The sequence below is a fragment of the Colletotrichum phormii genome (assembly GCF_030913505.1).
Source record: "Colletotrichum phormii strain CBS 102054 chromosome Unknown BDP81scaffold_2, whole genome shotgun sequence".
Taxonomy (NCBI): domain Eukaryota; kingdom Fungi; phylum Ascomycota; class Sordariomycetes; order Glomerellales; family Glomerellaceae; genus Colletotrichum; species Colletotrichum phormii.
In genome coordinates, this window is record NW_026851444.1 from 2141624 (window position 1) to 2166224 (window position 24601).

Here is a 24601-nt window from a genome sequence, read left to right on the forward strand (position 1 = left end):
CCGAATCACCTTTCGAGAGTGAAACTCGTTTTTGGTGTTTGATGGAGAGAGAAAGAGAGAGAGGGAGAGTACTCAGGACTTGCTGTGTGGTGATATCCCGTGGTTCTAAAGTAGGACCTCTCTCTCATAGACCAGATGTAAATCACCCACTATAAATACGTCTATGGCAGACCCGAATTACGGTTCCGTAGGCAGAGCATGTCTCGGGCTAACTTCTGTCTCGTCGGGTTCATGGCGGCGGTGTCCTCCGTGTCAATGGGGAAACAGAGTGCGACTAAGTCATTGCAGAATCGAAAACCGCCTAAGAGCTTCTCCCGACACAGGTACATCGCGATTAGGTTTCCATCACCCCTGGCAGGGTATTCCGTGAGGAATATGTGCCAAGTGCGTGTAAGAGATGCCAGGCAGTTGTAAGGTAAGAAGAGTGAGATCGTATCTTCTAGCTCCGGCATCTGTACACCGACTGCTCATCAGAACTTGCCTCTGTTGCAGCAAGGTGGCTCTTACACTGCCGTCCATGACGATCCAGGACGCATCCTGTCGTTGGCAACGAACAGTGTCAGGTGAGGCTGTTGGTTTCTTCCCGACGTCACCGGGGACGGGCTGCAGTCTTAAATATACGGCCAGAGTTGGAGACTGAACCTGAATCTTATTTGTTTTGTTTTATCTGCCCTATTGCTCATAAGGCGGTGCTCGATACGGAACCTGAATCTTATACATGAGCCATTTCCCAAGTCTCCTGATTGGCAATCCGGCACAGAGTGGCTAGACTCGCTACTACTATCCGATTGACTCATCTTCTACTTCTTCCACCGTAATCAGACGACATCAGGCAACGAAGCTTCAATCATGAGAGACGTCCATCGCCAGTTCCCCATTCCGGTCCAGCATCAGGTACTGATCCAACATGCTCTGCCTCAAACGTCAGCTTATAACTCTTCAACCACGACTCTCAACGAAGCATATATCGAAACTTACCCAGTCCACGCTCGCAGGATCATTCAAAGCATTATCCAACGCCATGAAATCCAACTCATCGCCTCGGTACGCCCCCTCGCCAACCAGACCCTGGCTCTGGCCCGGCCCCTGACCAGACAAGCCAGCGACGTCTCCAAGCCCAGAGTTCAGATTCAGCGGTTCGCTAAACAGGATTGGGTCTCGATATACGCCGTCGAGACTACTACCATCCGTACTCGACGTCACCGTCGGCGTCGTTCTCGTGGTACTGTCGAGCTGGTGCCGAGATACATCTTTCCTCTGGCGCGAAAGCCGCTGGACCATGGCCCGCAAGACCGCCGCCGCGTGCCTCGCGTCCTTGGAGCAGTCTGATCTGCGCGACCAGATCTCGCTAGCCGTTTTGAGAGTGTCCATTTTCCGTTCGTAGTCCTCGTCACTTTCTCAGTCGTTAGCAAACAAGTCAAACCTCCCTACTCCATAACCTATCTCTTGATCCCTTTTTCAATCAAGAAGAGGAAGAAAAAAAAACAAAAAACAGCGAAAGGTTTGAAAACTTAAAGATGAAGAGAAGAGAACATACCTCGTATCCGTACTCTCATTCAAGTCCAAACAAACAACCATGGCAGCAATCATAAAATCATGCAACGTCAAACTACTCAACATATACCGATCCTCAAACAACCTCCCACCCGGACTCGCCTCCCGATCAAACTCGGCATGCAAATCCAACACCCGCAGCGCCGCAGCCCTACAAATCTCCCGCGACGAAGCGAACCGCGGGTCCCCGTTATAACACCCCCTCTCACGACTAAGATACCGCCTGTGCAGCACGCACAGCGCCTTACTGTACATCAGCTCCAGCATAAGCCGCTGCATCACCGTATAATTCTGCTCCGCGAAGCCCGTCTCCCGGATCGGGCGCACGCGCAGCACGGCGGGCAGGGAGGCGTGCCACGCGTGCAGGGATTCGTTGAGGGCCTGGGTCTCGGTGTAGGCGGGCTGCGCGGGGGATAGGGCGTGGCGGATGACGCGGCGTAGGATCCGGCAGAGTTTGGACTTGAAGCAGTAGTACAGCGCGGGCGTGGCTTCCGTCGGCGGGCGCGGCGGCGGCATCGTCGTCGTGTGTTCGTCAAAGTCCTCGTCTGGGTGGTTCCCGGGCCCGCGGGCGTCGTTGTCGCCCTCGTGGACGATGGCGGGCATGCCGAGCTGGAAGGAGAGCAGGAGGTCAAAGGCCTCGCAGTAGAACCACGCGCGGCGGCGCATCTCGGCGTCAAAGGGGGAGATGGGGACCGAGAGGTGCGAGGGCTCGAGGTGGTAGCCGCGGCGCTGGGCCAGGCGGGTGGCGACGCCGAACATGTTCCAGAGGATGGGGTCCATGTCCCTGCTGCCGAGGGCGCGGGAGTAGGCGATGAGGATGGTCGCTTCGACGGAGTAGGGCCTCGCGGCGAGGTAGTTGCCCTTGATGAGGCACTGGACCGCGCGGCCCGAGTACGCCGAGGCCTCTTTCAGCTTTGCGGGGTTGAGGCCGAGTGCTTGGGCGTTTCCCTTGCCGCGGACGATGACGGTGGCGTTGGAGAGGATGGAGAATAGGATGCTGATCCAGAGCCAGGAGGTAGCCTCCGGGTTGGCCCAGAAGGCGTCGTACTCGCGCTGGAAGCGGCCGACGTGGATGAAGGGTACGGCGGTGAAGCGGGCGTTGAAGTAGACGCCGAGGAGCCTGTCGAGGTCTTGTCGCGGAGGGAGGCTGTAGAGAACCTCGGGCAGGGAGACGGGGACGACGGCGCCGAAGAGGAAGTCTGGGCCGATGGCGCAGACGGCGCCCTCGGGCGGTTCGGGGGCGATGGTCGGGTCTGGTTCGAGGGCCGTTTTGATCTCGCGGATGTGGTGGAGGAGGGCCGTCCAGTGTGTTGCGCCGTAGTAGGCGTCGTCTCCGTCGACGGGGATCGGGGCTGGGGAGTCGTCGCCGCCGGTGCTGCTTCCGCTCCGGGGTGGTTCCGAGTCCGTCGGCGGCGTCGGTACGGTGTTGACGACGGTCTCGGTTGATTTGGTGGGGCGCGACCCTGGAGCCGGAGCCGGGGCCGGCTGGGCGCCGTTCCGGTCGCGGTCTTTGGATGATGTCATGCCCCTCCTGACGAGGTCCTGGACCATGTCCTCCAGCTTTCGGAGCCGGAAGTGAACCTCCGGACGCGGCTGCTGTCCCGCGCCACTCCCACCACGATGACGAGGAGCTCCATCTGAAGTGACAGCGGCTAGATTCCCGTTTCCTCGAGTGCTCGAGCTTAGAGTATTCCCGATGCCTTCCCCAGAAGAGACAGGAATAGCAGCACTTCCAGAAACGGTAATAGAACCGGCACCGGTACCAGCATTAGCGCCGCCTCGCGTAGATGCAGAGACTGTAGATGGTGTAGATGCAGACGCAGATGCAGAAGCAGGAGCAGAGATAGAAGCAGTAGCAGCAGGCCCAAACTTACATGCCCCCTCGTCCCCGCGCCTAACGCACGCACCGCACGGCAGGGCGCGATCGCATCGCAGCTTGCGCGCGCGGCAGGCGAGGCACGAGACGGGTTGGCGGTTGCGCTTTGTCACCCTGCGCTGGCCGTCGGACAGAGACTGGGCGCGGAAGACTGACGTGAACTGGGCAATGTCCGACGAGGACGGCATTGTCTTGTTCCCTTGGGTTCTTTGCGCGGGCCGGGTCGGCTCGGGTCTCACCACCACGCACCCAGATCTACTCTATCTCTCTTTCTTTCTCTGCAATGCCTACCCCTTTTCTTCGGAACACACCCCCGAATAAGGTTGTCGGTGTGTGGGGGAATACCTATCGGCCGAGTTGTTCACGCGGAAACTCGTAGAGTGGTGTATAGAGATGTGAGCTTGGGCACTAGTGAGGTAAGACGAGGTCTGAGATGGATTCCCGATCTGGGATGAAGTTGTGTCCGGAGTTTAGCTGCTGTTTCTTTCGGGGAAGAGAAAGAAGGGGGAAAAAGAAAAAAAAGTATGGATTCGTATTCGTGAAAGCAATAGAGATCCAAGTTTTTACGAAAACGTGACCAATGTCAGTCAGCAAAAGAAGGCGAGCAATCGTCATCACAGTCAAAGGAAGGATTCATCCCCTCGCTCAAAGGATGGAGGAGGGAGCTTGTTAGTCGGGGATAATCCCCGGATTTTACACCTTCCCCTTTCGGAAGTATTACATCTTCGGCTGCCCACGTATGGGCCATGGCACCTCAACTTCTCCAGTAAACGAACCATAGCTTCACCCTCTATTCAACGTCGTCTCATGAACGCTAAAGAACAAGAAACCAGATATGAACACCACCGCCAATACACTGACATCCCTCTTAGACTCTCCCATCACAGGTGTCAGAAACGCCGCTTTTCTACATCGAGACTGTATGCCACTTATAGACGTCAATGTGTCATTGATCAAATCTTTAGGGGACGGGCGGCTCTGCATTCGACGAGCACGTCCTTTCTCTCTCCCTTTTTGTGAAGAAAAGGCAAAAATCGCGGAAAGTCTTTTCCTTTTACTCCTCCTCCTCAACCCCCCCCTACTACTTTCAGTCTACAAAGTGGGGGAAATGTCTGAGCGGGCTTCGGAGAAGCTTTACCGATGAACGATTAAGCTGTGAGAGCATGCAGAGCCAAGGCAAATCTCGCATCTCTAGGGCGAGTTTACAGAAAAAAAGTTAATCAATCCACCGGAACGAACTACTACTGTACGAATACTACGATATGGCAAAGCCCTGTCCCTTGTCTCCTCTCTCTCTCTGTCGGAAACGTCCCAACTTTCTTTTCCTAAACGCCGAAACATTTACAAGAACCTCCCCCTTTCTCAAGCGAGCTTTCACGATGATGGAATCAAAAAGCTTCGCTCGCTCTCGTCCGTTAATTCTCTAGCAGGGTGTGTGTGTGTGTGTGTGTGTGTGTCTCCCCCACATCCCTCTCACATGCTCATCAAACAGAGAAGTACGAGTGAGCTGTTTAAAAAAAAAAAAAAAAAAAACGTCCAAACACTTTCTCTCCTCGTTTTCCGCCATCCGTCAAACGCCCTCATGCCGTCCAATGACCCCTTATGCACATCAGTAATTCAAGCTTTCATGTTCACCTTAACCTGTAGTTATACTCTTTTGCAAAAGGCGCGAACGAACGCCTGGCGTACATATGCAAACCCGCGTTCACATGCAACCCAAAACCTCAATTCTCACATACACATACACATACACATACACATACACATACACATACACATACACATACAGATTATCCAACAATAGCACACCCCGGATCCGAGAACCACCTGCTCCCATGCCCGCGCATGCATTGCATTTCTCCTACCTTTACTTTTCCTTCTCATCGATTACTGGAATGGGAAATCATTAGCGCCCACTAGCGCTGCATTCCTTCCTCTTCCTACTTATCTCCTCCTGTTTCCTCACCATCGCCGCGGGCCGTATGCGGGCAAAAAGGGCGGTGCCCGTCTTCTTAGACTTCCTCCACGCACGGCCCGAGATATTAAACGCAACTTTTACACCACGCCCTCCCCGCATGTAGGCAAAACAACCGCTAAGGCTGGAGGCTCCGATCGAACAGAGTATCAATCCCACCGGCATCTTTGCTCCTGGGGGTTAGGTATCGTATCGTATCGTATCGTAGCGCCTATCTAAGCATCGTGGCATCTTAACCGCCATGACCCTACTTTAACTCTAAGCACCCCATCGATGGAAGGAAATTGGTCTCTGCTTTGCTCCGTGATCCCCATCATCCCTCCCATCTTACATCGTCAAAACCTCTCTCTTCCTCTTTGCACAACCTGCACGATCCAACCGCCGTACTTACCCCTAGATGTTGAAACATTTCATTACTACACGCCACTACGGAAAAAAAGGCACCGCGGATAAAGGAACAGACTAGTCTCCCTAACTACTTCCCATCCATTATCACTTACACGGCGCGTGCTGCGCGGCTGTGGTTTATCGGAACTGGCACACATCCGACCAGTCTCTCTCTCTCTACGGCGCCATGACCCCTTTTTTCCACACCGCTTTCTTTCGTGATCCCGTCATCCCATCTATACGGGGGGCCCAAAAGGGGGCCAGAAATCTCTTGGCAAGCTTGAAACATTTTGACGCTGCACGCTACTGTCTCATAGGGCTACTTTGGTACGGCATGTGCCCGCATCTGTGAGGAGCGGCAGGATCACGAACGATACAGCAGTTTGGATTTCCATGATGAGCACCAATGGGCCTTACTCACGTTGCACAAGGTTGAATCGAATCATTGACATCATGTTTTGCAACAACTTCCTTTGCCTCATGCAATAAAGCTACCGATCTTATGCCCGGCATCTCGTTGCCCGGGCAGCGTCAAGATACATACACACAACACACACGCATCAACACCTTTTGCCTCCTCTTGAACCCCACCCCCGGCCGGACCTGCACTGACGGCTTTTTACTATCAATGTAAGCCCGTCCATCCGGCCTCCGTCTAGAGCTACCAGAGCTAAACCCCCACACAACCGGTGTCTCTCCCCGTGCTTTTTCTCCAACTAGCTTAGCTAGACTCATGGGGTCTGTTTCCCCATCCAGCCAGCCAGCTCCGTGTCAAGGAAACCAATGTATTAGAAAACGCCAGGCTCTTTTTTAATGGTTCCCTCTTTTGCTCCTTGCGCTTGGCTCGAAATCGTAGAAACAATACTATGAAATGATATGGAATAAAAAAAAAATTTAAGATTTGAAAAAATTGACACACGTACACACACGCTTTTGTACAATAAGACGCAGCTGGGTATCATAGCAGCGAGGAAGAGACAGGGAAGCAGACAGAGACCAAGTGCTGTCTTAGGAGGAAATGCCGCGGATAATTCTGGCGTTGTTGCCGACTGCGATGGTGAAGGGAGGGACGTCCTGCAGAATTTGTTAGACTAGAGTTTCATGATTAGGGACCGCATGTCCAACATACCTTGGTTACAACCGCACCGGCCCCAACGGTGCTTCCGTGCCCAATCCTGACGCCTGGCAAGATAATGACTCCTCCGCCAATGAAGCAGTCCTCTTCAATGGTCACAGGCTTGCCAAGTTGAGGGCCCTTGCTACCTAGGCGCTTCTTAGGGTCGGTAGGTAGCGTTGCTGCGTAAATGCTAACGTTCGGTCCAATGTGGCAGTTGTCGCCAATCCTGACCTCGCAGGTGTCGATGATGGTGCAACTTCGGCCAACAACGACATTTTTTCCAATAGAGATATTGTACCCGTAGTCGCAAGTAAATGGCGCTTCCACAATAACGTGCTCGCCCACTCTTCCGACATTGGTCACCGGCGATGCGACTGTCGGTGAAAGCTGGATAGGGTCGCGAGGCTGCAAAATCTCACGGAACAGGCGGCCTCGCTCCGTTGGTGAGACACCGTTGTTGGGGTTCGTTGAGTTGTTGAATCGCCAACATGCGGCGCTGCACCGTTCGCGCTCAAGGACAAGCTCCTTATCGAACGGGTAGTAGAGCTTGCCGGCAAGCATATCCTCCTTGTTCGTCGTCCTAGACCGACTGGAAGAAAACTGGGTGTGCGACAAGGCTAGCTGCGCAGCGACTTGTGCATTGCTAGTTGCTGGAGGCTGCGGAATAGGGCTGTTCGACCTCGTGGGGTGCAGAATGTTGATTTGCGGCAGCGTGTTGCCAGGATGAGGCGTCTCCGGTTCCGGTACAGTCCTGCTAATGTCGTGCAACGGGGGCACACGCTGGTAATCCTTTCTCTCCGAGAAGGGGGCATGAGGAGGCCCTTGAGCACTGATCGGCGTCGGGAACGCGTTCGCTGGGGTGTAGGGAATGGCGGATAGCTTGGTCTCGGGGCTCGCAACCGATGCACTGGGAATCGTCGAGGCTGTCGGCCGGTCGTCGTCAGTCAGTAGGGGTCGGCCCTGGGGAGGATCTATCCGCAACGGCTGGCCACGGTAGGGAGGTAATGCCTCTCGTCTTGGTCCGACAGCTGGTTGGCTGCCGTAAGGAGCTTGCTGTGGCATGCCATACGCGCCAGGTGGGACGTAGCTGGGGTCCTTGGACTCCAAGGGGATGGCGGCGGCCTTGCTGTCCGGCTTCTGCCATGCCGTATTACGCTGCGGAGGATATCCTGCACAGACAAAGCCTCCACGAAGGCAGTTACTACCTGAAAAAGGGTCAGCGTCATCACTCGAAACGAAAAATTAGAAGAAAAAACCAAAAAAAAAAAACAAAAAAAAACCAGGGCGTTTCCTACATTCCGGCTTCTGCTCGTCGCACTTCTTCTTCCTCCTTCGGCATGTAAGGCACCCCGTCTTGGTTCGGTTACTGAAGTTTCGCTTCCTCTTCGCCTTGTCGGATGCAAGCATATCACGGGATCCACCAGGCGTGTAAGAACCATAAGCCATTGATCGATCATCACCGTCAGGGCTGGTGTTGTCGTAGTCATTCGCATCCATCTGGTTGGCGCGCCTCAGAGCCTCCCCGATTTGTTCCTCGGATTGACCTTGGGTAGAGGTTGCAGAAGGCTGGTCGTAGTAACCTCTCTCCTCCCTCTCCCTTTCCCTTTCTCTTCCCTCGCGTGAATACCATGACTCACCCCGTTCCCGTGAATCCTCGCGCTCAGCGTAAGGGCGATGATCACGCGAGGGCGTTCCATATGGCTCACGTGGTTCTGGTGGGTGAGGTTGAGAGGCGGTCTCAGGGGACTTTTCCTGACGCCCGGGAGCTTCTCGTCTCATCAGCTCTACTGAGTTTGATCGCTTTCTCTTATGTGAGCCGTCAACGTCGGGGTAATTTGCTGTTTGGTACGGTGATCTTTCCTGGCTTGGGCCTGCCCAGGGCTCCCTCTGTTTTGGGGAGGGCTCTACGGCGGGTGTCGATTTGGGCTCAGGAAGGGTGGGCTGTCCATTGGTGCGCTCGTCTGACGGGGCTCTACTGGCGTCGGCGGGCGGGTTAGGTGGTTCTGATGTTTTTGGTGAGCCCCCATTGAGGGCAGTAAATGTTGACATGATTTAGAACGGCACCTCACCGACTCGGACGTGGAGTGGTGAGAGTCGTTACGTCGCTATGCAGGCGCGTTTGGCTGAGCAAGCGATAGCTGTGCCTTGATAGAATTGCTGGCGCAGATGCAGCAAGCGACCGGCGGCAAGGTAAGTTGACAGATGACCGTCGCGTGGTAAGTGAAGAGTCGGCGGGGAGCTTCGGCAGAGGGGGAAAAGTGCCGCGAGATGATGTTGACGAAAAGGGTGCGCAGGAGTTCGCGCGCGTCAATGAATGCCAGAATCAGCGATTCGGGCCGAGCCAAGCCAAGCGGAATGTTGCTCTGGAATAGCTACGGAGACGTGTAGGAAGCTCAGCAACAGCTAGGATAGCGTTGGGCTGAAGGTCCGAGGCGAGTGAACGGCTTTTTGAGACAGCGAGGGCGCCTCGATATCTTCCGGACCTGGAGACTCTCTTGGGGGAGAAGAGCTTCCCTGAGAGGTCGACGTGGATGAGTAAGAAATGGGGACCTCTTGTCTGGTGTGGTTGAGATCCAAGTCGTTGCTTTGTCGTGGGGGTGGGTAAAGTTTTCTTCTCTTTCCTTTCCTCGCGTTACCCCCTGGTCCCTTTCAACGATCTGCACAAGAGGGAAAGGGGAAAGGAAAAAAAAAAAAGTAAAAAAAGTTGAGTGAGGTGGTATCAAGCGCAATGATGACACTCTTTGCTGGCGGTACTTCGTTCTGGTACTCCGTACTTGGTGCGAAGTACGGATACAGGTGCAGCTGGTAGTGCTGGAACTGGAGCTAGAGCTGTTGCTGCTTCTGCCGCCGCTGGTGCTTCGGTACGCGGCGCGCGGAGGTCGCGGGAGCTTGAGCTTTGGACTTTTTTCTTCCCTTCTTTTTTAGTGGGCGGGGGGGGGGGGGGGGGTGAGACAAATAACTGATTGCTTGGGCTGTGCGCGCGTGCGTCAGTAAAAAGGCAAGGTACCTTGTCTTGGGAACGTGCGACAAGGACGAGAGAGCGAGAGCGGTGTCTTGTCCGCTCCGGGGGTGGAACAAGGACAGAAATTGGTGAGAAAGATGCCGCTGAGACCTGAGGCTGTGCAGCCCTTGGTGTATGAATATGTGTGAGAGAAATTGGATGGGAACAGCCCGACCCAGCGTCCCGGCCTGTACGGATGCTCGACGCCGTCAAGAGAGTTTCTGCCCTTGCCTTGTTTGGTCTTTGGGCGGCAGATGAAGGAGAGAAGAAACGCAGATGCAGAAAAAAAGAGTGGGAGCGAACAGCGGGCAGCAGACACGTCAGAGATTCACTCACGTTTTTGTTGCTCTCATGAACTATCCCAGTTGGGATTATGTCTGGAGCTTTTTTTTTTTGTTTTTTTTGTTTGGCTGCCTTGACAATACGTTGAGAGTTGTGTACTGTGTAGTACTGCTGGCTAATGTTTGCTGGCGGTACTGCAGGATTGCTACAGTCTTGGAACCGACACGAGGAGACGCGGTGGTAGTAGATGCGAACTTCTGTCTGCCTTGGAGAAAAAGTAGGTGCTCCAGATGAGATCGGGCTTTGGAGCACTTTCAGCGCATGCGTGGTCTTGGCTTGACCGACGGGGTTCGTATCGCGGTTGCGTCCGGCCAGGGATGACAATGACGGTGATGATGGGGACGCCCAAAGTCGAAATTGGGATCTATGGTAGATAATCAACTCCGCTATTTGCTTGCAATTTGCCGTGCTGGTGGCAGTTTGATGGTTGTCCGTACCAAGCGTAGGTGATGGTGTTGGTGGTGAGATGTGTGTGCGTGCGTATGAGACGGAAGCAGGCAGATGAATATTCGCGCCTGCGATTCGGTACGTCGCCTGCGAGGAAGCAGAGAGTATCAAAGGAACCAAAGGAGAAACTGCGCCGGCGTTGTTCTCCTTAAAGGTACCGTGCGCCTCTCGTCTTCTCTTTCCCCAAGTTGAGAAAGAAAAAGATGGAAAATAAGAAGGGTTCGAATAAAGTATTAGTCCAGCTTCTTGCCGCTTCCCTTGTGTCCAATTTGTTCAAGGCCCGTCTCTTCCTTTCTCCCCGTCTCAAGGGTTTGTCCGAGTCGAGGGATGATGGCTGCTTTGTCTGGCGGCGCTTGAGCGGTTTTTTTTTTTTTTTTTTGACGCGCGATTATGCTGCGCCTGTTCGGGAGGGGGGGGCGAACACACTGAAAAGTGAGGAGACAATTTCCCACGTCCAGCGAGGCGAGGCGATGTGAGGAGACTTGGGCTGTAACACGACTCCGATTGCAGCTTATTCCGCTAAAGCCGGTATGAATACCAGCTCAAGTCAAGAATAGCTGGGTGAGTACGAATATCCGTCCGTGTTGATCCTTGAACCTTCCCTAATACCGCGCCGTTTGCCTTTGGGGTGTAGAGAGTGGATGTGCAAAGTGCAACGAGTCTGCCCTGTCTGATGAGTTAGGCTGTGGCTGTGAGGAGGAAATAGTTTTGGTGGTGTCGGATGTTGACGGATGGGATGGGCGAAAGGGTGAGATGACAAGAAAGTGTAAAGTGTGACGAAGGGGGGGGCAGAGGGTAGGGAATATGTTAATATCATGTGGAAGTGGTAGCGGTAGCGAACCTCGAGTGAAAGTGGTGGTCGGGGGTGGGATGGTCGTGGTTGTGTCTTGGTATCTACGTAAAAGCGTCTGGCATCTGTAGCCGCAGCCTTAGTTCGTCCCCGTAGCCGTCGTGGTGGGCAAGGAAAGCAAGGCAAGGCAAGGTAAGAACCAGTCGTTGACAAGCCGGCACTGTCGAAAGTCTGATAGTGCGGGAACCAGCCAGCCTTTTCCTTTTTTTTTTTTCCTTTCCTTTCCTTTCCTCCCGTTGTTACGCGCTCACTCGCCAAAGCTCAACTCCAATGGCCGAATAATTAGAAAAAGGGTCTCTGTGTGTCCGTCGTCTGTACTCAACGTCCACGCTGGGCTGCGACCGAGATTGCAAGGGAACGAGAAATACCTCTCGGGGTAACAGGGACGAGACGAGGGTCTCGGCGGGTGCCTCGTTACTTTTGTATCCTGTACGGATACAGAGAGAGAGAGTACGAAGCACAGAATCTTTCCAAAAAAGTACTCGAGTGCGGCCTCACTCACTTTCTTCTTGATCCTGGTTCCCTTCTCCCGCCAAATCCCTCCTTGTGTGCTGCATCCGCACTTAGAACCCCCTCCTCTCGCTCGCCCTTTCTCTCCTTTACTCTCTGCGTGTGTGCAAGTGTTGGTCAGAACATGCAAGAGGCATCCGTATCGCCTCTCTTTCCTGGGTCATACATACGGATACATTCCTCCCAGACACCCCAGTCCTTCGTCGCTAAACCCGGGAGACACGAACAGCATTGGGTCGCGGCATGGCGCTTCCCACGGGTACTCGACCGCCACAAAGTACTCGCGCGATACTGCTGCCAGTAACCACTTGCGTTTGTCGTCGCTTCCACGGCCACCATCTGGGTCCCCTGGCGAAGCATGAACAAGGGGGGGATGGTATGCAGAAAGGAGGGGGCGTGTCGACAGGCCATTGGAGACTTGGGGAGGGGGCGTGAGCCACAGCCTCTGCAACCCGCCGCTCCAGCTGTACAACTCAACTGAACTGTGCTTGACGGTAGGTCGACCTGGCCTAGCCGGGCCTGGGCCGGGATATGCCGCCGTGCTTGTGCCCATCGCCGTCCCTACTCGCCTTGCCTCCATCCCCAAATCGAGCCCCCCCACCGTGAGTCCAAGGCCGTTGCCCTTCCAAGCCGTGGAATGGCAAATATCTCCTACCTCCCAGCAATTTGGCTCATCATCCGTGGCTGTAGACTCGATATCATGAGTGAGAGTTCAATTTGACCATAGCCACCAACTATTTTCCGTGCCGCGGTGATTGGTCTCCAGGCTGCAAGGGTTGGCACACACCATCATCTCGCGGGCCTCACCGGCCATATCGCCCACCTCCCCGCGATGCAATATTGGGCTAAACGATGCATAATAGCTGCGGCTTGTACGTATCTGACTCCGTAGGTAGGTAGATGAGGTAGCGTGCACGTACGCACACATATGTGCTCGATAATACGTCTCTTAACCTCTGCCACGTGATGGGGGAGAGGGATCTGCCATCCTTTCCCCCCTCCCCCCTCCCCCCTCCCCCCTTTTGAAGGCTACCGGCGCATGGCAAGGTGTGTTTTTGGCCCCCGCTCTGCCGCGGCCGTGAGCCGTCGTCATTTCCAGTGTCTCCAGAGTTTGGGGGCAGGAAACAAGCGACCGCCCGTGACAAGAGCCGCCGGCTGCTTTCGCCAAAGACGCAAGGACTCACTCCCACCATGGCGACGACCCGGGCCCATGATTTCGCCAGCGGCCAGGCTGCATCCGCTAGCCCTGTCAACTTGACATGCTCGCCGTCAGTGGCCAATGTCCCGGTCAAGTCGTCAGCGTGCCGCCTCGACTCCACCATCCCAAGATTTGTACAACTTGACGGACTGTCGTTGCCTGAGCAAAACGTTCCAGACAGTCAGACACTCTCGCGGTTCACCAAGAAGGCCCCTCGCGCATCCGGAGACGCTGCCCGCCTGTAGCGTTACACTGGTTTCCACTTGTCGCTCTCACGAAGCTTGACCCTCGCTGTAACCCTTTTTGACCGCTGTTTGGCCGGGGTCGAATCATCAGGTGTGCCGTGCCGCAGAGAACTGGCGCCAGGGTCTCCCACGTTTCTCAAGTCTGGCAGGAAACGGCTTTGATACGTTCAGGAAGGTGAAGAAAATAAACCCCGAGGCCTAGGTGTCGCTTGGTCCACCAGGTCCGGACCAAGCACCCTGGCCAACGCTATAAGACGCAGGATGACCGCCCTCGGTGCAAATGCAATCCCGGTCGAACCTTTGGTCCCTTCATCCGCTCACGTCTTCATAAATAGCACATGGCCACGCGGTAGTCCATGTCAAACGGGGTCTCATCCTCGTCATAGTGGCCGCAGTTGGTTTTGACTCGGGATGGAGCGGTGGTACAGCGGCTGTTTCGGAGTGTTGAGGACCTTCATTACCGTGTGCGACAATATCCTTTCTAACGATGAGTACTCAGATTGGACGGAGGTTCCCTCTGAACGGGAAAATAGTGAGAACATCCGCCAACCAGACCGAGCTATCAGTGAAATTGCCTCGTACCCCCCGGCGCAGGGTAGTAGTGGTGAGGTGAGAGCGAGCATTGCCGGCGGATGCGGTTGATCATCATTGTGTAGTAGCCAATGGAGCTGTCAGGATAGGATCCCCGTGTCATGCAATTTGACGCGATCAGTGACATCTTCTCTTCTCTTCCCTTTCTCTACGAACCCACTTCCCTTCGCCGCGTCTAAAAAGTACGCTCAGCGTCGCAATTAGCCCTCATGTGTGACGCCAACGTCGGGTATCGTCGTCAACAACCAGGCTTAGTTGGCTGTGGCTCGTATTGTGACCCCGTTCGATTGCAATCTGCAGCCGCCAACTGGGCTAGCAAACGCGGCAGTGCACCAGGTCGTTCGTCTAGCAGGTTTTGGTGTCGTTGGCGTGAGATTAGTGAGGGGATAGTCCCATTTCCGCGTCCGCGTTGAGCCGTGTCTCGGCCCTTGGCTCCGTTCTTCAGCGTGACAACCAGTCGCGGGAGGCTTTGACCTGAGTCGATTTCTGAGGTATCCGTACGCAACAGCACTTGACTGCACCGCGCATCTCTAGGTGACATTCTCTGTGCGCGGGTGTCTCCCGGGATGTAGCGACCTTGTAGGGTTGCAATCACTAGTTGCTCTCCATGCGTTTGTCGCAACAATCTGGCCGCGCATTTGTCCGGTCGCGGTAGCGCATGCGCCAGTCTTGTTCCGGAAACAGCTACCTACAAAATACATATCGCGGCTGCCAATCTCCTTGCTCGTTGATCGGGGTGATGAGTTGTATCAGGGATCGGATACCTAGGCTGAGTGATGGGTATTCCTGTCGAGACTTGAGAAAGACGAATGGGGATGGTCTGGATGTGCGGCACAGAGCCCAGGTGAGGTGAGTTCGGCGATAGCACTTAGAGAGTGACCGTAGTGAATGTCCCATCTTTTTTCTCTCCCAGGTTCCCTTCACAGTCAAGTCTGGTGGTGGACTGGTGGTGTCTGCTCTCGTTCCTCTGACGGGGCAGGGATGAAACAAAAACGTTAATCTTCCGATGTAGATGGACCAGGATACAGCCCACGGTGGATTATTTTTAGCCGTGCAATCCTGGGTGGGACTGGGAGGGCAACTTGACTTTCAGTCTGCGTTGTTGGGCTTATTTACCCCAGCTTTGCCCGGGACCGATCCGCTCGTCTCGTCTCGTCTCGTTGTCGCGTATATGAGGGCAAGGCGTTGGAAGAGAAGGCATTGTATCGTCGGCTCTGACGGCGGTCAAAGTGTCTCCAGACCATCTTTGCAAGTAATTGCACCCCTTCCTTTACATCGTGCGTAGCGCTTGTCGCAGGGCGGGTGTGGAAAAAAAAAAAAAAAAAAAAAAAAAAAAGTGAAAAAAAAGCGCGGAGGCGTCCGAATCGACCCTCCCACCCGCACCAGCGTCGCTCTCCGCTCGTCGCCCGGGTATCTTTACCGCCGCGACCCACCCACACCTACCGTGATGGCAGCTAAGCGGCATCGCCAGTCTGATTGGTTCGCGACAAGTCGACATGCAGCCAACGAGAAGCCCTGATGCTCGGGAGGAGGAGAGTTGAGTAGCAGGGCGATTCGATTCGACACATGCGCTGTGACGAGACAGACGAGACTTTCTCGCAATCTTCGGCAGTCCATTATTAGCAACCGGGACTACGTTGGCCCGTCGGTTTCGTTCCATGAGATGCTGTTGCTCGAGGTGAGATGTCATGGGCTCTTTGTGATACGGCGTAGAATTTGACTCGCAGGTGATGAATTCCTTCACATCCTGCTTAGATCAGAGGTAATGTGATGCGCGCTGCATTGGCCGGAGACTCATGCGGCTATCACGATTCCGCTGCACAAGTGCTGACATCTTATCACACACAGACGCACAAGCGTACACCTCCTTCACCGTCTATTGCGCATATCAAAGGTAAGGCATAATATATCCTTGCCCGTCAGATTCAGGAAGACATCAAGTTAGAAAGGCGGACGGCTTGCAGATGGCTGGCTTCCCAAACTTGACTTTGCAGACGGAGTTGTGTTCTTGCTTAGTCGTTGTAGCTTTGACCAGGGTCCCAAAGATATCGCCCGACTCATGTACTTGGCTGTAGACGCTCTCCTCGGGGTATATCCCACGTTCCTCTAGAAAAGCCTCAGCTCGTGTTGCTTGCGTCTATCGACGCGACAGCGCAAAGTGTTTCGAAGTCAAGTCTACAGACAATAGTTGTAGCCGTATGCGTGCGAACTTGGCCTTGGTGGAGCTCGTGAGCCTTTGCCTGGTCGCTCGGTAATGAAGAAAGCCTAGTCAGAGATTGCGGGAATGTCGTCTCGTGGGGCCGGCCGGAGCGAGAAGCGCGAGGGGCGAAATGGAAGGCGTTTGAGAGCATCGGCACAGTGGTGCAATGTATTTGCCGTATGGGGGTTTCCACTCCGGGACCGTGTCTGGTTGACCGTTGTTCATCTGTGTGACAGTGTCCACTGTCGCATCGAAAGATCAGACAAATGCGGAATGACCACCGCGATGTGGAGCACGGAAGAAAGGCAACAGTAGCAAACAGCGCAGAACCTCTGGGCCGCCAGCCGAGTTGCCATTCGTGTTAGGAGGCCGTCTCGCCAGATCCATAATGAAATGACATGGCCGACGCGTCGAGTGTCATGGCAAATGCGGCAAATCTTGGTCTCTAACGTAGTAGGCAGGGGCGACTTTGGGCGAGCGGGGATGAAAGGCGCAGGATCAAGAGTTGAAATGGAGCAAATTCGAGGACCGAGGTTGCAGGGAGCTGCGAGAGCGGCGAGTCCAAGAGGGAACCTTGGTAAAGCAAACAAAAGCGGGGCGACGGGATTCGAGAACGAGAGAAGTCAGGGACTCAGGTATTCTTTTGCAGTTGAGAATTAAACCCCTGGTCCGTCGTCTGTAGCATTGTGCCGTCACCAACTGATCAGGGATTGTGGAGGTGAGATAAACTGTGACATTAAGGTAGGGTAAGCAGAGGCAGGGGTAAAGGGGCACGCCGCACGGCAGCATAGGTGTACATACTCGTCGAGGCATGGCGGGAGCCGGGACAGAGTGCCAGACGAGGTACAATCAGGTGTTGACGACGATCGAGTGTGTTGGATGTGACGGTGATGCATACCGGCCAGGTCAATAGCAAGGTGGCTAGAGTAAGATTGACTGCGGTATGAGAAAATGAGGGGGACTGTATGGACCAAGATTCGAGGCCGGCTCGGAGAAGGCGAGAGCTGGAAACAACTAGGCGTCCGGATGGGATTGTGTTGGTTCTTGTTTAGGTAGTCGTCGTCCGCAAGAAATGTCTCGTCCCATCCAATGTCCTGCACGATGTTGCTATTCCTGGCCACTGACGACTGACGACTGACGACGAACGGCGTTCGGATCTAGCACACGATTGAGGGATGCGAATGGCACACCCCGGAGTTTGTAGAAGTGTCAGGCAGGCCACCGACCACATTTCTCTGGAGATCCTGAGCCCGTGGTTGGTCCAAAGCCCCCGAAACGAAGTTTGGAAATGCGTCTCATTGGCGAAGGCAGCCCGATGTGGCGGCGGGTATTTGCTGAAAGGGAATGGAAATTGTCCAAAGTGACTCGTGAGAGAATGCGAGAGAGCCTCGGTGTATCGGGAGACAAAACTCTGGCAAACAATCTGACATGACAGAGTGGAGAGTCGCACAGAAACGATTCGGGACCGTCTAGAAAAACCCTTGACGTTGGTGAGAGCCATGGTCCGTGGATGGGACATTGGGACTGGATCTGCAGTTGTTGGTTCTTTGCGGGCGACGGGACATCCGCAATTTGGGGGCTACCGAGCCCGCTTATAGATTCAAGCGCGCTGACAGGGGGAAGGGGCCTTCCATGTCAGGAACTGCCCAGTTGACAACTTGACGGAAGGACCAATGGAGGGTACCTGCCCAACTGGAGAACGGGTAAAAGCGGCAGGAGGTACCCGAGTTGTCGAGGCAGTTAGTTACCTAAGGTAGGTAGGGCACCGTACCTAAGGTACCTTACCTGGGCAAGAGCCTAAAGCACCCGCTCAGTTTCCTACCTTATTCTGCGGCCGCCTTCCATTTGATCTTGGGTTGCCTTGGGCTCCTTTCCCTCCGGCCAGAATCCATGATTTCCTTCAGGTGAGGTGGGAAGGAGGACTCCCGCACTCAATGAAAGGTACCTCCGCAGATTGACTGTCCGGCCCGCTACCCATACGGGTACGCTGTGTCAACCTGGAAAGCACTTTACTTGAGGATAGTACTTCATTAGTCATCAGTGCTTTAGTGCAGACCACGGCTTCTTCAACTTGACAAGCGCAGGGAAGGAGTGCCCTGTGTGCCTGTCTGGTGGTATCGTCGATCCGATCTCTTTCACCGCAAAGTACCTTAATCTTCAATGTCATTGTTCATTGCAGCCTTTCATTAGGAAACAATTGACTGTACCATTCTGGTGGATACCTTACAAAAGCGCGCTTGTTCGGTTTCAACTTTCGAGCATCTGTATCCCGTCACTTGCCTACTACCTATCCGTACCTAGTCACGTGGCCCACTTAGATGGTCAGCATGGACATGGTCTCGACTTCCCGTCAACCATCTCTCAACCTCACCACCTCGGTCCTCATTTCTTTCGGCCAAGACTCTTCAGACGTCAGTCTTCAAACCCATTGTTATCGAAGAGACAACTCTTTTTCTCAGAACCGACGACGTGTTTCTAATCTTAGAAGTGTCAAGATCTCCGCCATGCACAACATCGCAGCTCCATCACACAAACCCTTACGCCAGCTTGGCTTGCAGCCAATGGGGTCGCTCGCCTCCAACTAAGCGCCCACTCATAAGCGCTCCCTCATTCTCCTCGCAAACGACAACGTCAAACTCCACGTTGCTGACTACCCTTCTTCTAGAAACATTCTCTTTCACCACATGGCAAGCCAATCTTCCCAAACCCATGAATTTCTACACTTTCGAGCCGCCTGGGTCTCTATTAATAACTACCGGACCCAACAGCATGTTCCGCTCTTGACCCTGGGATCTTTGGCCAAGCGGCCTGCAGATCTCCCTTTCCCCAAAGACCTGACTACAATCTACTCCCTGTATCCGCGCCGTGCGACGTACGCGCCGGACGAGCAGCTACATGTCTAGGACTCTAGCTTCCTGACCCTGCAAGGTACGCAAGCGACCAGACATCCCGCGCCGTCGAGCATGACGACAGCGTCACGACGAACCGGCGCCCAGGATACCCAAGGCCAGACACAGAGCCGAACCTATTGTTCCCCGGCGTCACGCCGACGTCAACGCCTCCTGCTCTTAACCTCATCTCACTTCCTTCTCCATACGTATGAAACTCTTCTCCCCTGCAGGCAAGATCTCGAGATTGCCAATTAGGTCCATTGCGCGGCACGCGGCTTGACCTTGACGCCTTTCACTCACCCCCCCCCCCCCCCCCTCCGTGGCCACAGCAAAAGTAGGACCCTGAAATCAGTAAAAGCACGATCGTGGCACGAAGACCTTCACCGCCATCATCTGCATCTTGGACTAGCTAGTCTCGTCAAAGGCGGGTCCGGAGATCTAAAGGGCCCTGGCAGCCTCGTGCGGTCATATCAATTCTCCCCCCCTCCCCCCTCCTAGCAAACTACAGGACCCGGCTCCGAGGCAAGCGGCATGCCATGATCAGTCACCTCCCCAACCGTAACCGCTCTCCGCGTCGATATTTTTAGCTGCCGTTGCTATATTAAGATGATTAGCCTCACCTGCAGCCGCCGATGAGCTGCATCTTGCTTAATGAGACGTCACGTCCCGCGTTGAACTTCATGAGTTCCCCTACACCGAAGCGTCCCTTATCTCTCGCAACCACCTCTTCCTCGCCGCAATTATAATTGTAAAAGAAGCGAACTGCAGAGAGAGTTGTTCTACTTCTCCATTTTGAGTTGTCAAATTTGCCTCCCTGTACTCCCTACCCCTGGCATAATATCATTGTAACAAGACACTTACACGATATCTATACACACACTTGTAAGCGCGGGGCGAAACCGACAAGGTTACCTCGAGATGCAAGCATTTCGATATTTGCCCACCGCCAGTCTTCTGACACTTCTGCATACCTACCTTACCTATCGGCGGTTTTCGTTTCATGTCCCTTCCCTCCTTTCCCATTGCTACTTCATCCCACAAAAGACAAGGGCACACACATCATCTAGACATGGGCAGATCATCCAGACGTACCCCCGGTCACATTGCCCACGTGAAGCAAAGATACCTTACCTCGCAACGTCGGGCAAAGTAGCAGCAGTCCTGTTTCTCATTTTTCCTTGTTTCAAGCTTTTGTACATTTTACTAACCAACCCCAGAGAGAGAGAGAGGCGGCGGCAGCGGCTTGTCCACTTCGCTTTGCCCGATACCCAATGAACTTTGAAGACATTCTCGTCCCGTCCCTATCCACACTCCCAAGTTCCCAAACATGCCGCGGTCCTTTAACCAATATCCTCACACCGATATTTGGCGCTCGCATTTCCTTTTCCCTTCCCCCGGTCCAAGAGGAAGGGGGTGGTTGGTCACGCGCGGAGATGACTCTTCGAGGTTCAAACTTCAATCTCATCTTTGTGTGTGATTATACATATCGGAAGGCACTTCATCCATCTCGTCACGGCGCGTAGCGAGGCAAAGTACTCAAAAGTACCTGGTTGTCTGACGGTACTTTGATGGTACATCACCTTCACTTCCTTCACTTCTTCTGCCTCTTGGCATTCTTCTCCTCGCCTCCGGCGCTCATGACGCTCGCGCTCCGTTTATGTGTTGCCCCACTACTCCCCGGCCGCGCCGACTTTTCCTTCTCCGCATCCTCTTTGCCTTCCTCCGTCGCGGCCGGCGCAGCAGCAGCGGTTGCCTTATCCGCTTCCGCAGCTGGAGTTGCCTCTCCACCGGCGGCATCCCCGTTAGTCTTGGATTGTTCAGCCTTGGCGGGCTCAGCGGCTGCGGAGGGTTCAGCGTTTGTCTCGCCCTCGCTCTCGCCCCCTGCGGCGGCCTTGTCCTTCTTCTCATCCGTAGACTGGCCCTGGCCTTCGCCCTCCTTCTTCTCGGCAGCCGGGTCCGCTTCCGGCTGATTCGCCTTCTCGCGCTCCGCCTTCTTGGCGAGCTCGAGCTTGATCTCGGCGTCAATCTTGTCCGTGACCTTTCTAGCGTCGAGCAGACTGTTGACGGCGCCGAGCAAGAGCTCGTATTGGGCTGTTACCGGTGCTGTCGGCATGACCAGCCTTGGCGGGATGTCGAGCTCGTTGAGCGTGTTCATGATGCGCAGCTGCTGCTGGTTCGACTTGTGTGTGAAGAGCTTGTTGATCTTCTCGTAGCGGAACGTCGGTCCGCTGGATAGGCGGTCGTGGTGCGTGACACCGTAGACGTGCATGTCGGCATCGGAGAGCTTGCGGCGTTCCTGCTGCTGCTGGCCCTTCTTTCCGCCGGTCGGCGCCGTCGGCGTCTGCGCGACGCTGCTGGGAGGTTCCTTGTGTGTCTTCTCCGCTGGCGTAGCGGCCGCCGCGGCAGCGATGCTCTCGCGGCGGTCTTTGTTGTCTGATGATGCGGCCGTTGCCGCCGCCGCTGCTGCTGCGGGCTGTTGACCGGCAGGCGCGGAGGGGCTGACGCCGTCTGCTGCCATAAGCGACTTCCGCTTCTTGGACTTGTCGGCATTCATCAGGTTCTGCAGTAGAGTTTGTAGACCGGCGCTGGACTTGAACGCGCTAATGTCTTGGTCAGTGTGTGGGTAGTCCAGGCGGTTGTACAGCTCCCGACGCTCCTCGTTGAAGCGGTCACTGCGTGCGAGGATGCGCTTGATCTCCAGCAGTAGTGATTCCTCTTCTTTGGCTTCCTCCTTGCTCCTTGTCAGCGCGTTGTTGGCGAAGTCCTTGCGCTGCTTCTCCTGGTTGGCGTTGAAGTTGGCCATGAGCTCGTGGAGGGTGTACTCGGGCTGCGTCATGTATTGAACGGGCTTCTGAACTGCCATCATCTTTGCCGCGACGTCGTAGTAGCGCGCTTTGAGGTCCTCCATCGTCCTTGGCTTCGGCACGGGGATGATAGCCTTACTCTCGTCCCCGTCTGCCGACGCCTCTCCGTTGATCGCCTCTGGCAAGTAGTCGTATCGGTCCCATATGATCGGCCACCGCAGATCAAAGTCCTTCACCAGACCTAGCAGGTAATCCGTCTCCTCCTTGCTCCAGTCGTCATTCTGCAGGTTCGTCCGGTACTGGTCTTCGCTATACTGTGGCACATCCACCTCCACGTTGAATTTCGCAAACATGGAGTTCTCGGGTTTAACCGCCGCCTGTTGTTCTCCTTCCGCGTCCTTCATGTCGGCGTCGCCACCTTGCTGCCCATTTTCCGTAGCCGTTGGTGTCTTGCGTTTCCAGTGCTTCAGCACTAATGCGCCGCTGTCGCCCCGTGCCGAGTTTGTGAAGGGCTTGAGTTCCCATTTTGTCGCCGGCTTCCTGCTCGCGAATCGCCGCTTCTTGAATATCGATACTTCGGGGACGATGGCGATCGGGTTGTCGCCGCCCAGATTCTGGACCTCACGGGCAAGACCCTTGAGATTCGGGCGCGGGCCGGATGTCTTTTGTTTCTTCGCCGGTCGGGGGCCTGCGTGGCTGTCGGGGAGGTTGAGAACGTCTCGCACGTCGGAGGACGTCATTGTCGCGGCAGGTAGGGAGGGCGGTAGGAAAGTGGCTGCGATGCTGCGCGACCGGTCGGAAGGGCGGATTTTATTTTTCGATTGACGATTGCCACTAGTCTACTCGATGGCATCAATTTATCGCTGGGTTTCGTACATGCATCAAGGAAACGGGTATCATGGAGGTCTTTTCAGGCGATATCGTTGATTAAAGTCGTCTTCGTGGTTTTATTGTGTGGTTTCTGAGAAAGAAATGCGGAGGATCAAACTTGTTTCTGTTCTTCAATGTCTCCGAAATCTCGAATCCAAAGGGCACTACATTTCTTTGGACGCGAACGTCGCATTGGCAGGCGCGCAGTCTGTCGTTTGGAGACCGCACGTGATCCACTTCGTCCCCCCAAAGGTCCCAAGCAGTGGTCAATGCCACCCCTGTTCCACCACCAATTTTTCGAACGTGGCAGCTTTGCAAGTTGCTCCCGCGCACCCTGGGACTTTAATGTGGGTGGGTACCCGAGCGAACTGGCTGACCTGGCGCTGTCGACTCGAAGAAACGAAGCATCTCCAATTCAACCCCCTCGACAGCCGACAGACGACGAGCACCACGAATTCGAGTCGACCCTGCCCCGATATACCTGCGGCTCGCCCTAAACTCCATCTTTCGAAGTCAACTTCCGTCATCGACAACATGAGGCCATTTCTCCCATTGCTCTCACTGAGCGCAGTCGCCCAGGCGCTGTACTTCTACATTGACGGCACCTCGCCCAAGTGCTTCTTCGAGGAGCTCCCCAAGGACACGCTCGTTGTTGGCCACTACACTGCCGAGGAGTGGGATGACCGGATCAACCAGTGGGCCAAGCACGATGGTCTCAGCATCTACATCTCTGTTGATGTAAGTCAACCCCCTTGGTCTCGCATGACCCCCCTTTGGAGCTACCACGTAGCTATGGGCACCTGGGACACTCCCACTGCCCTGTCCATGATGGCAACGAGACATCCATGCTGACTATTACACCGCATAGGAAACCTTCGACAACGATCACCGTGTAGTTTCCCAGCGTGGCCAGGCATCAGGCCGCTTCACCTTCACGGCTGCCGACGCCGGCGACCACATGCTCTGCTTCACCCCGTCCTCCACCTCTGGCCGCGCCGGCTGGCTCTCGCTCCACTCCCACAACGGTGGTATCCGCCTGACGCTCGACCTCGCCATTGGTGAGAGCACCGAAATCGAGAGCTCCGACAAGAGCAAGCTCGAGGATATCGCGACCCGCGTCAAGGACCTCAACGCTCGTCTGCAGGATATTCGCAGAGAGCAAGTCTTCCAGCGTGTAAGTCTCCCACTATCCGAGCCTAGAATGAAACGTCTTCCCCATTTTGGGACGGGGGAGGTAGCGCTATAGCGCCAATGGCGTATTCAGGTACCATGCGATGCTAACGGGAGACAAATTAGGAACGCGAAGCCGAGTTCAGAGACCAGTCCGAATCCACCAACGCCCGTGTCATCAGATGGATGCTCATCCAGCTCACTGTTCTCGCTGTTACTTGCACCTGGCAACTGTCTCACCTGCGGTCATTCTTCATCAAGCAGAAGCTCACATAAGGAAAACAAAATAGGGGGGTGGGGCGTTCTTGCAGCGTTCCGTCAGAGCAGAGAAGGGTTGAAAGCCCATGCTCAGTGCTTGGTATGGCCTCGTCAAGAGGGTGGGAGGCTTCTAAATTGCTCGTTGCGTCAGGCCACTGCGGCCAGGGGCTGGGCAATGGATTTGTAATGATATACACACCAATTGTAGCTACGAAAGCGAGGCTCGGTCAATGAAGCATACGTCGAATGTCAGGATTCCTGGTTCAACTTTGCACGGTGAAGTAGTTATTGATGTACGCCCTAACACCTGGCATG

General features: G+C 54.8%; 8 protein-coding genes across 8 annotated transcripts; 2 read left to right on the forward strand and 6 right to left on the reverse strand.

The window, feature by feature from the left end:
* Nucleotides 1-677: 677 nt before the first annotated feature.
* Nucleotides 678-3993, reverse strand: BDP81DRAFT_468141 (uncharacterized protein). Its single transcript, XM_060594474.1, has 4 exons — nt 3429-3993; nt 1538-3350; nt 979-1393; nt 678-912 (listed from the first exon to the last, which is right to left on the reverse strand). The coding sequence occupies exons 1-4, from the start codon at nt 3616-3618 to the stop codon at nt 844-846; spliced, it is 2487 nt and encodes an 828-aa protein (XP_060450753.1). The 5' UTR covers nt 3619-3993; the 3' UTR covers nt 678-843.
* Nucleotides 3994-6712: 2719 nt separating this feature from the next.
* Nucleotides 6713-8061, reverse strand: BDP81DRAFT_87550 (trimeric LpxA-like protein). The gene has a single exon (XM_060596425.1). It carries the CDS (start codon nt 7969-7971, stop codon nt 6898-6900), a length of 1074 nt encoding a protein of 357 aa, XP_060450754.1. The 5' UTR covers nt 7972-8061; the 3' UTR covers nt 6713-6897.
* Nucleotides 8062-11079: 3018 nt separating this feature from the next.
* On the reverse strand, nt 11080-11533 carry BDP81DRAFT_416359 (uncharacterized protein). The gene is made up of 2 exons (XM_060589522.1): nt 11334-11533; nt 11080-11260 (listed from the first exon to the last, which is right to left on the reverse strand). Exons 1-2 carry the CDS (start codon nt 11514-11516, stop codon nt 11219-11221), a joined length of 225 nt encoding a protein of 74 aa, XP_060450755.1. The 5' UTR covers nt 11517-11533; the 3' UTR covers nt 11080-11218.
* A 5084-nt stretch (nt 11534-16617) lies between these two features.
* Nucleotides 16618-17223, reverse strand: BDP81DRAFT_87602 (uncharacterized protein). The gene has a single exon (XM_060596426.1). The coding sequence runs from the start codon at nt 17104-17106 to the stop codon at nt 16792-16794; it is 315 nt and encodes a 104-aa protein (XP_060450756.1). The 5' UTR covers nt 17107-17223; the 3' UTR covers nt 16618-16791.
* Nucleotides 17184-17843, reverse strand: BDP81DRAFT_87617 (uncharacterized protein). Its single transcript, XM_060596427.1, has one exon. It carries the CDS (start codon nt 17810-17812, stop codon nt 17342-17344), a length of 471 nt encoding a protein of 156 aa, XP_060450757.1. The 5' UTR covers nt 17813-17843; the 3' UTR covers nt 17184-17341.
* A 2011-nt stretch (nt 17844-19854) lies between these two features.
* On the forward strand, nt 19855-20741 carry BDP81DRAFT_87629 (uncharacterized protein). Its single transcript, XM_060596428.1, has 2 exons — nt 19855-20333; nt 20402-20741. Exons 1-2 carry the CDS (start codon nt 20103-20105, stop codon nt 20705-20707), a joined length of 537 nt encoding a protein of 178 aa, XP_060450758.1. The 5' UTR covers nt 19855-20102; the 3' UTR covers nt 20708-20741.
* Nucleotides 20742-20775: 34 nt separating this feature from the next.
* Nucleotides 20776-22728, reverse strand: BDP81DRAFT_308207 (SWR1-complex protein 4; the record flags this gene model as incomplete). Its single annotated transcript, XM_060583432.1, has 1 exon — nt 20776-22728. One exon carries the CDS (start codon nt 22726-22728, stop codon nt 20776-20778), a length of 1953 nt encoding a protein of 650 aa, XP_060450759.1.
* Nucleotides 22729-23392: 664 nt separating this feature from the next.
* Nucleotides 23393-24304, forward strand: BDP81DRAFT_445469 (emp24/gp25L/p24 family/GOLD; the record flags this gene model as incomplete). Its single annotated transcript, XM_060591959.1, has 3 exons — nt 23393-23596; nt 23727-24032; nt 24155-24304. 3 exons carry the CDS (start codon nt 23393-23395, stop codon nt 24302-24304), a joined length of 660 nt encoding a protein of 219 aa, XP_060450760.1.
* Nucleotides 24305-24601: the final 297 nt, after the last annotated feature.

Excerpts from the sequence above, each read along its gene's own strand:
- BDP81DRAFT_468141 (XM_060594474.1), bottom strand. The coding sequence starts at position 3,618 with ATGCCGTCCTCGTCGGACATTGCCCAGTTCACGTCAGTCTTCCGCGCC. Across the intron at positions 3,351-3,428 it reads GCGCGGGGACGAGGGGGCAT|TCTCTGCATCTACGCGAGGC; the intron begins GTAAGTTTGGGC and ends CACCATCTACAG. Across the intron at positions 1,394-1,537 it reads AATGAGAGTACGGATACGAG|TGACGAGGACTACGAACGGA; the intron begins GTATGTTCTCTT and ends CGACTGAGAAAG.
- BDP81DRAFT_87550 (XM_060596425.1), bottom strand. The coding sequence starts at position 7,971 with ATGCCACAGCAAGCTCCTTACGGCAGCCAACCAGCTGTCGGACCAAGA.
- BDP81DRAFT_416359 (XM_060589522.1), bottom strand. The coding sequence starts at position 11,516 with ATGATATTAACATATTCCCTACCCTCTGCCCCCCCCTTCGTCACACTT. Across the intron at positions 11,261-11,333 it reads GCACTTTGCACATCCACTCT|CCAGCTATTCTTGACTTGAG; the intron begins CTACACCCCAAA and ends ATTCGTACTCAC.
- BDP81DRAFT_87602 (XM_060596426.1), bottom strand. The coding sequence starts at position 17,106 with ATGCCTCGACGAGTATGTACACCTATGCTGCCGTGCGGCGTGCCCCTT.
- BDP81DRAFT_87617 (XM_060596427.1), bottom strand. The coding sequence starts at position 17,812 with ATGTCCCATCCACGGACCATGGCTCTCACCAACGTCAAGGGTTTTTCT.
- BDP81DRAFT_87629 (XM_060596428.1), top strand. The coding sequence starts at position 20,103 with ATGCAAGCATTTCGATATTTGCCCACCGCCAGTCTTCTGACACTTCTG. Across the intron at positions 20,334-20,401 it reads ACCTCGCAACGTCGGGCAAA|AGAGAGAGAGAGGCGGCGGC; the intron begins GTAGCAGCAGTC and ends AACCAACCCCAG.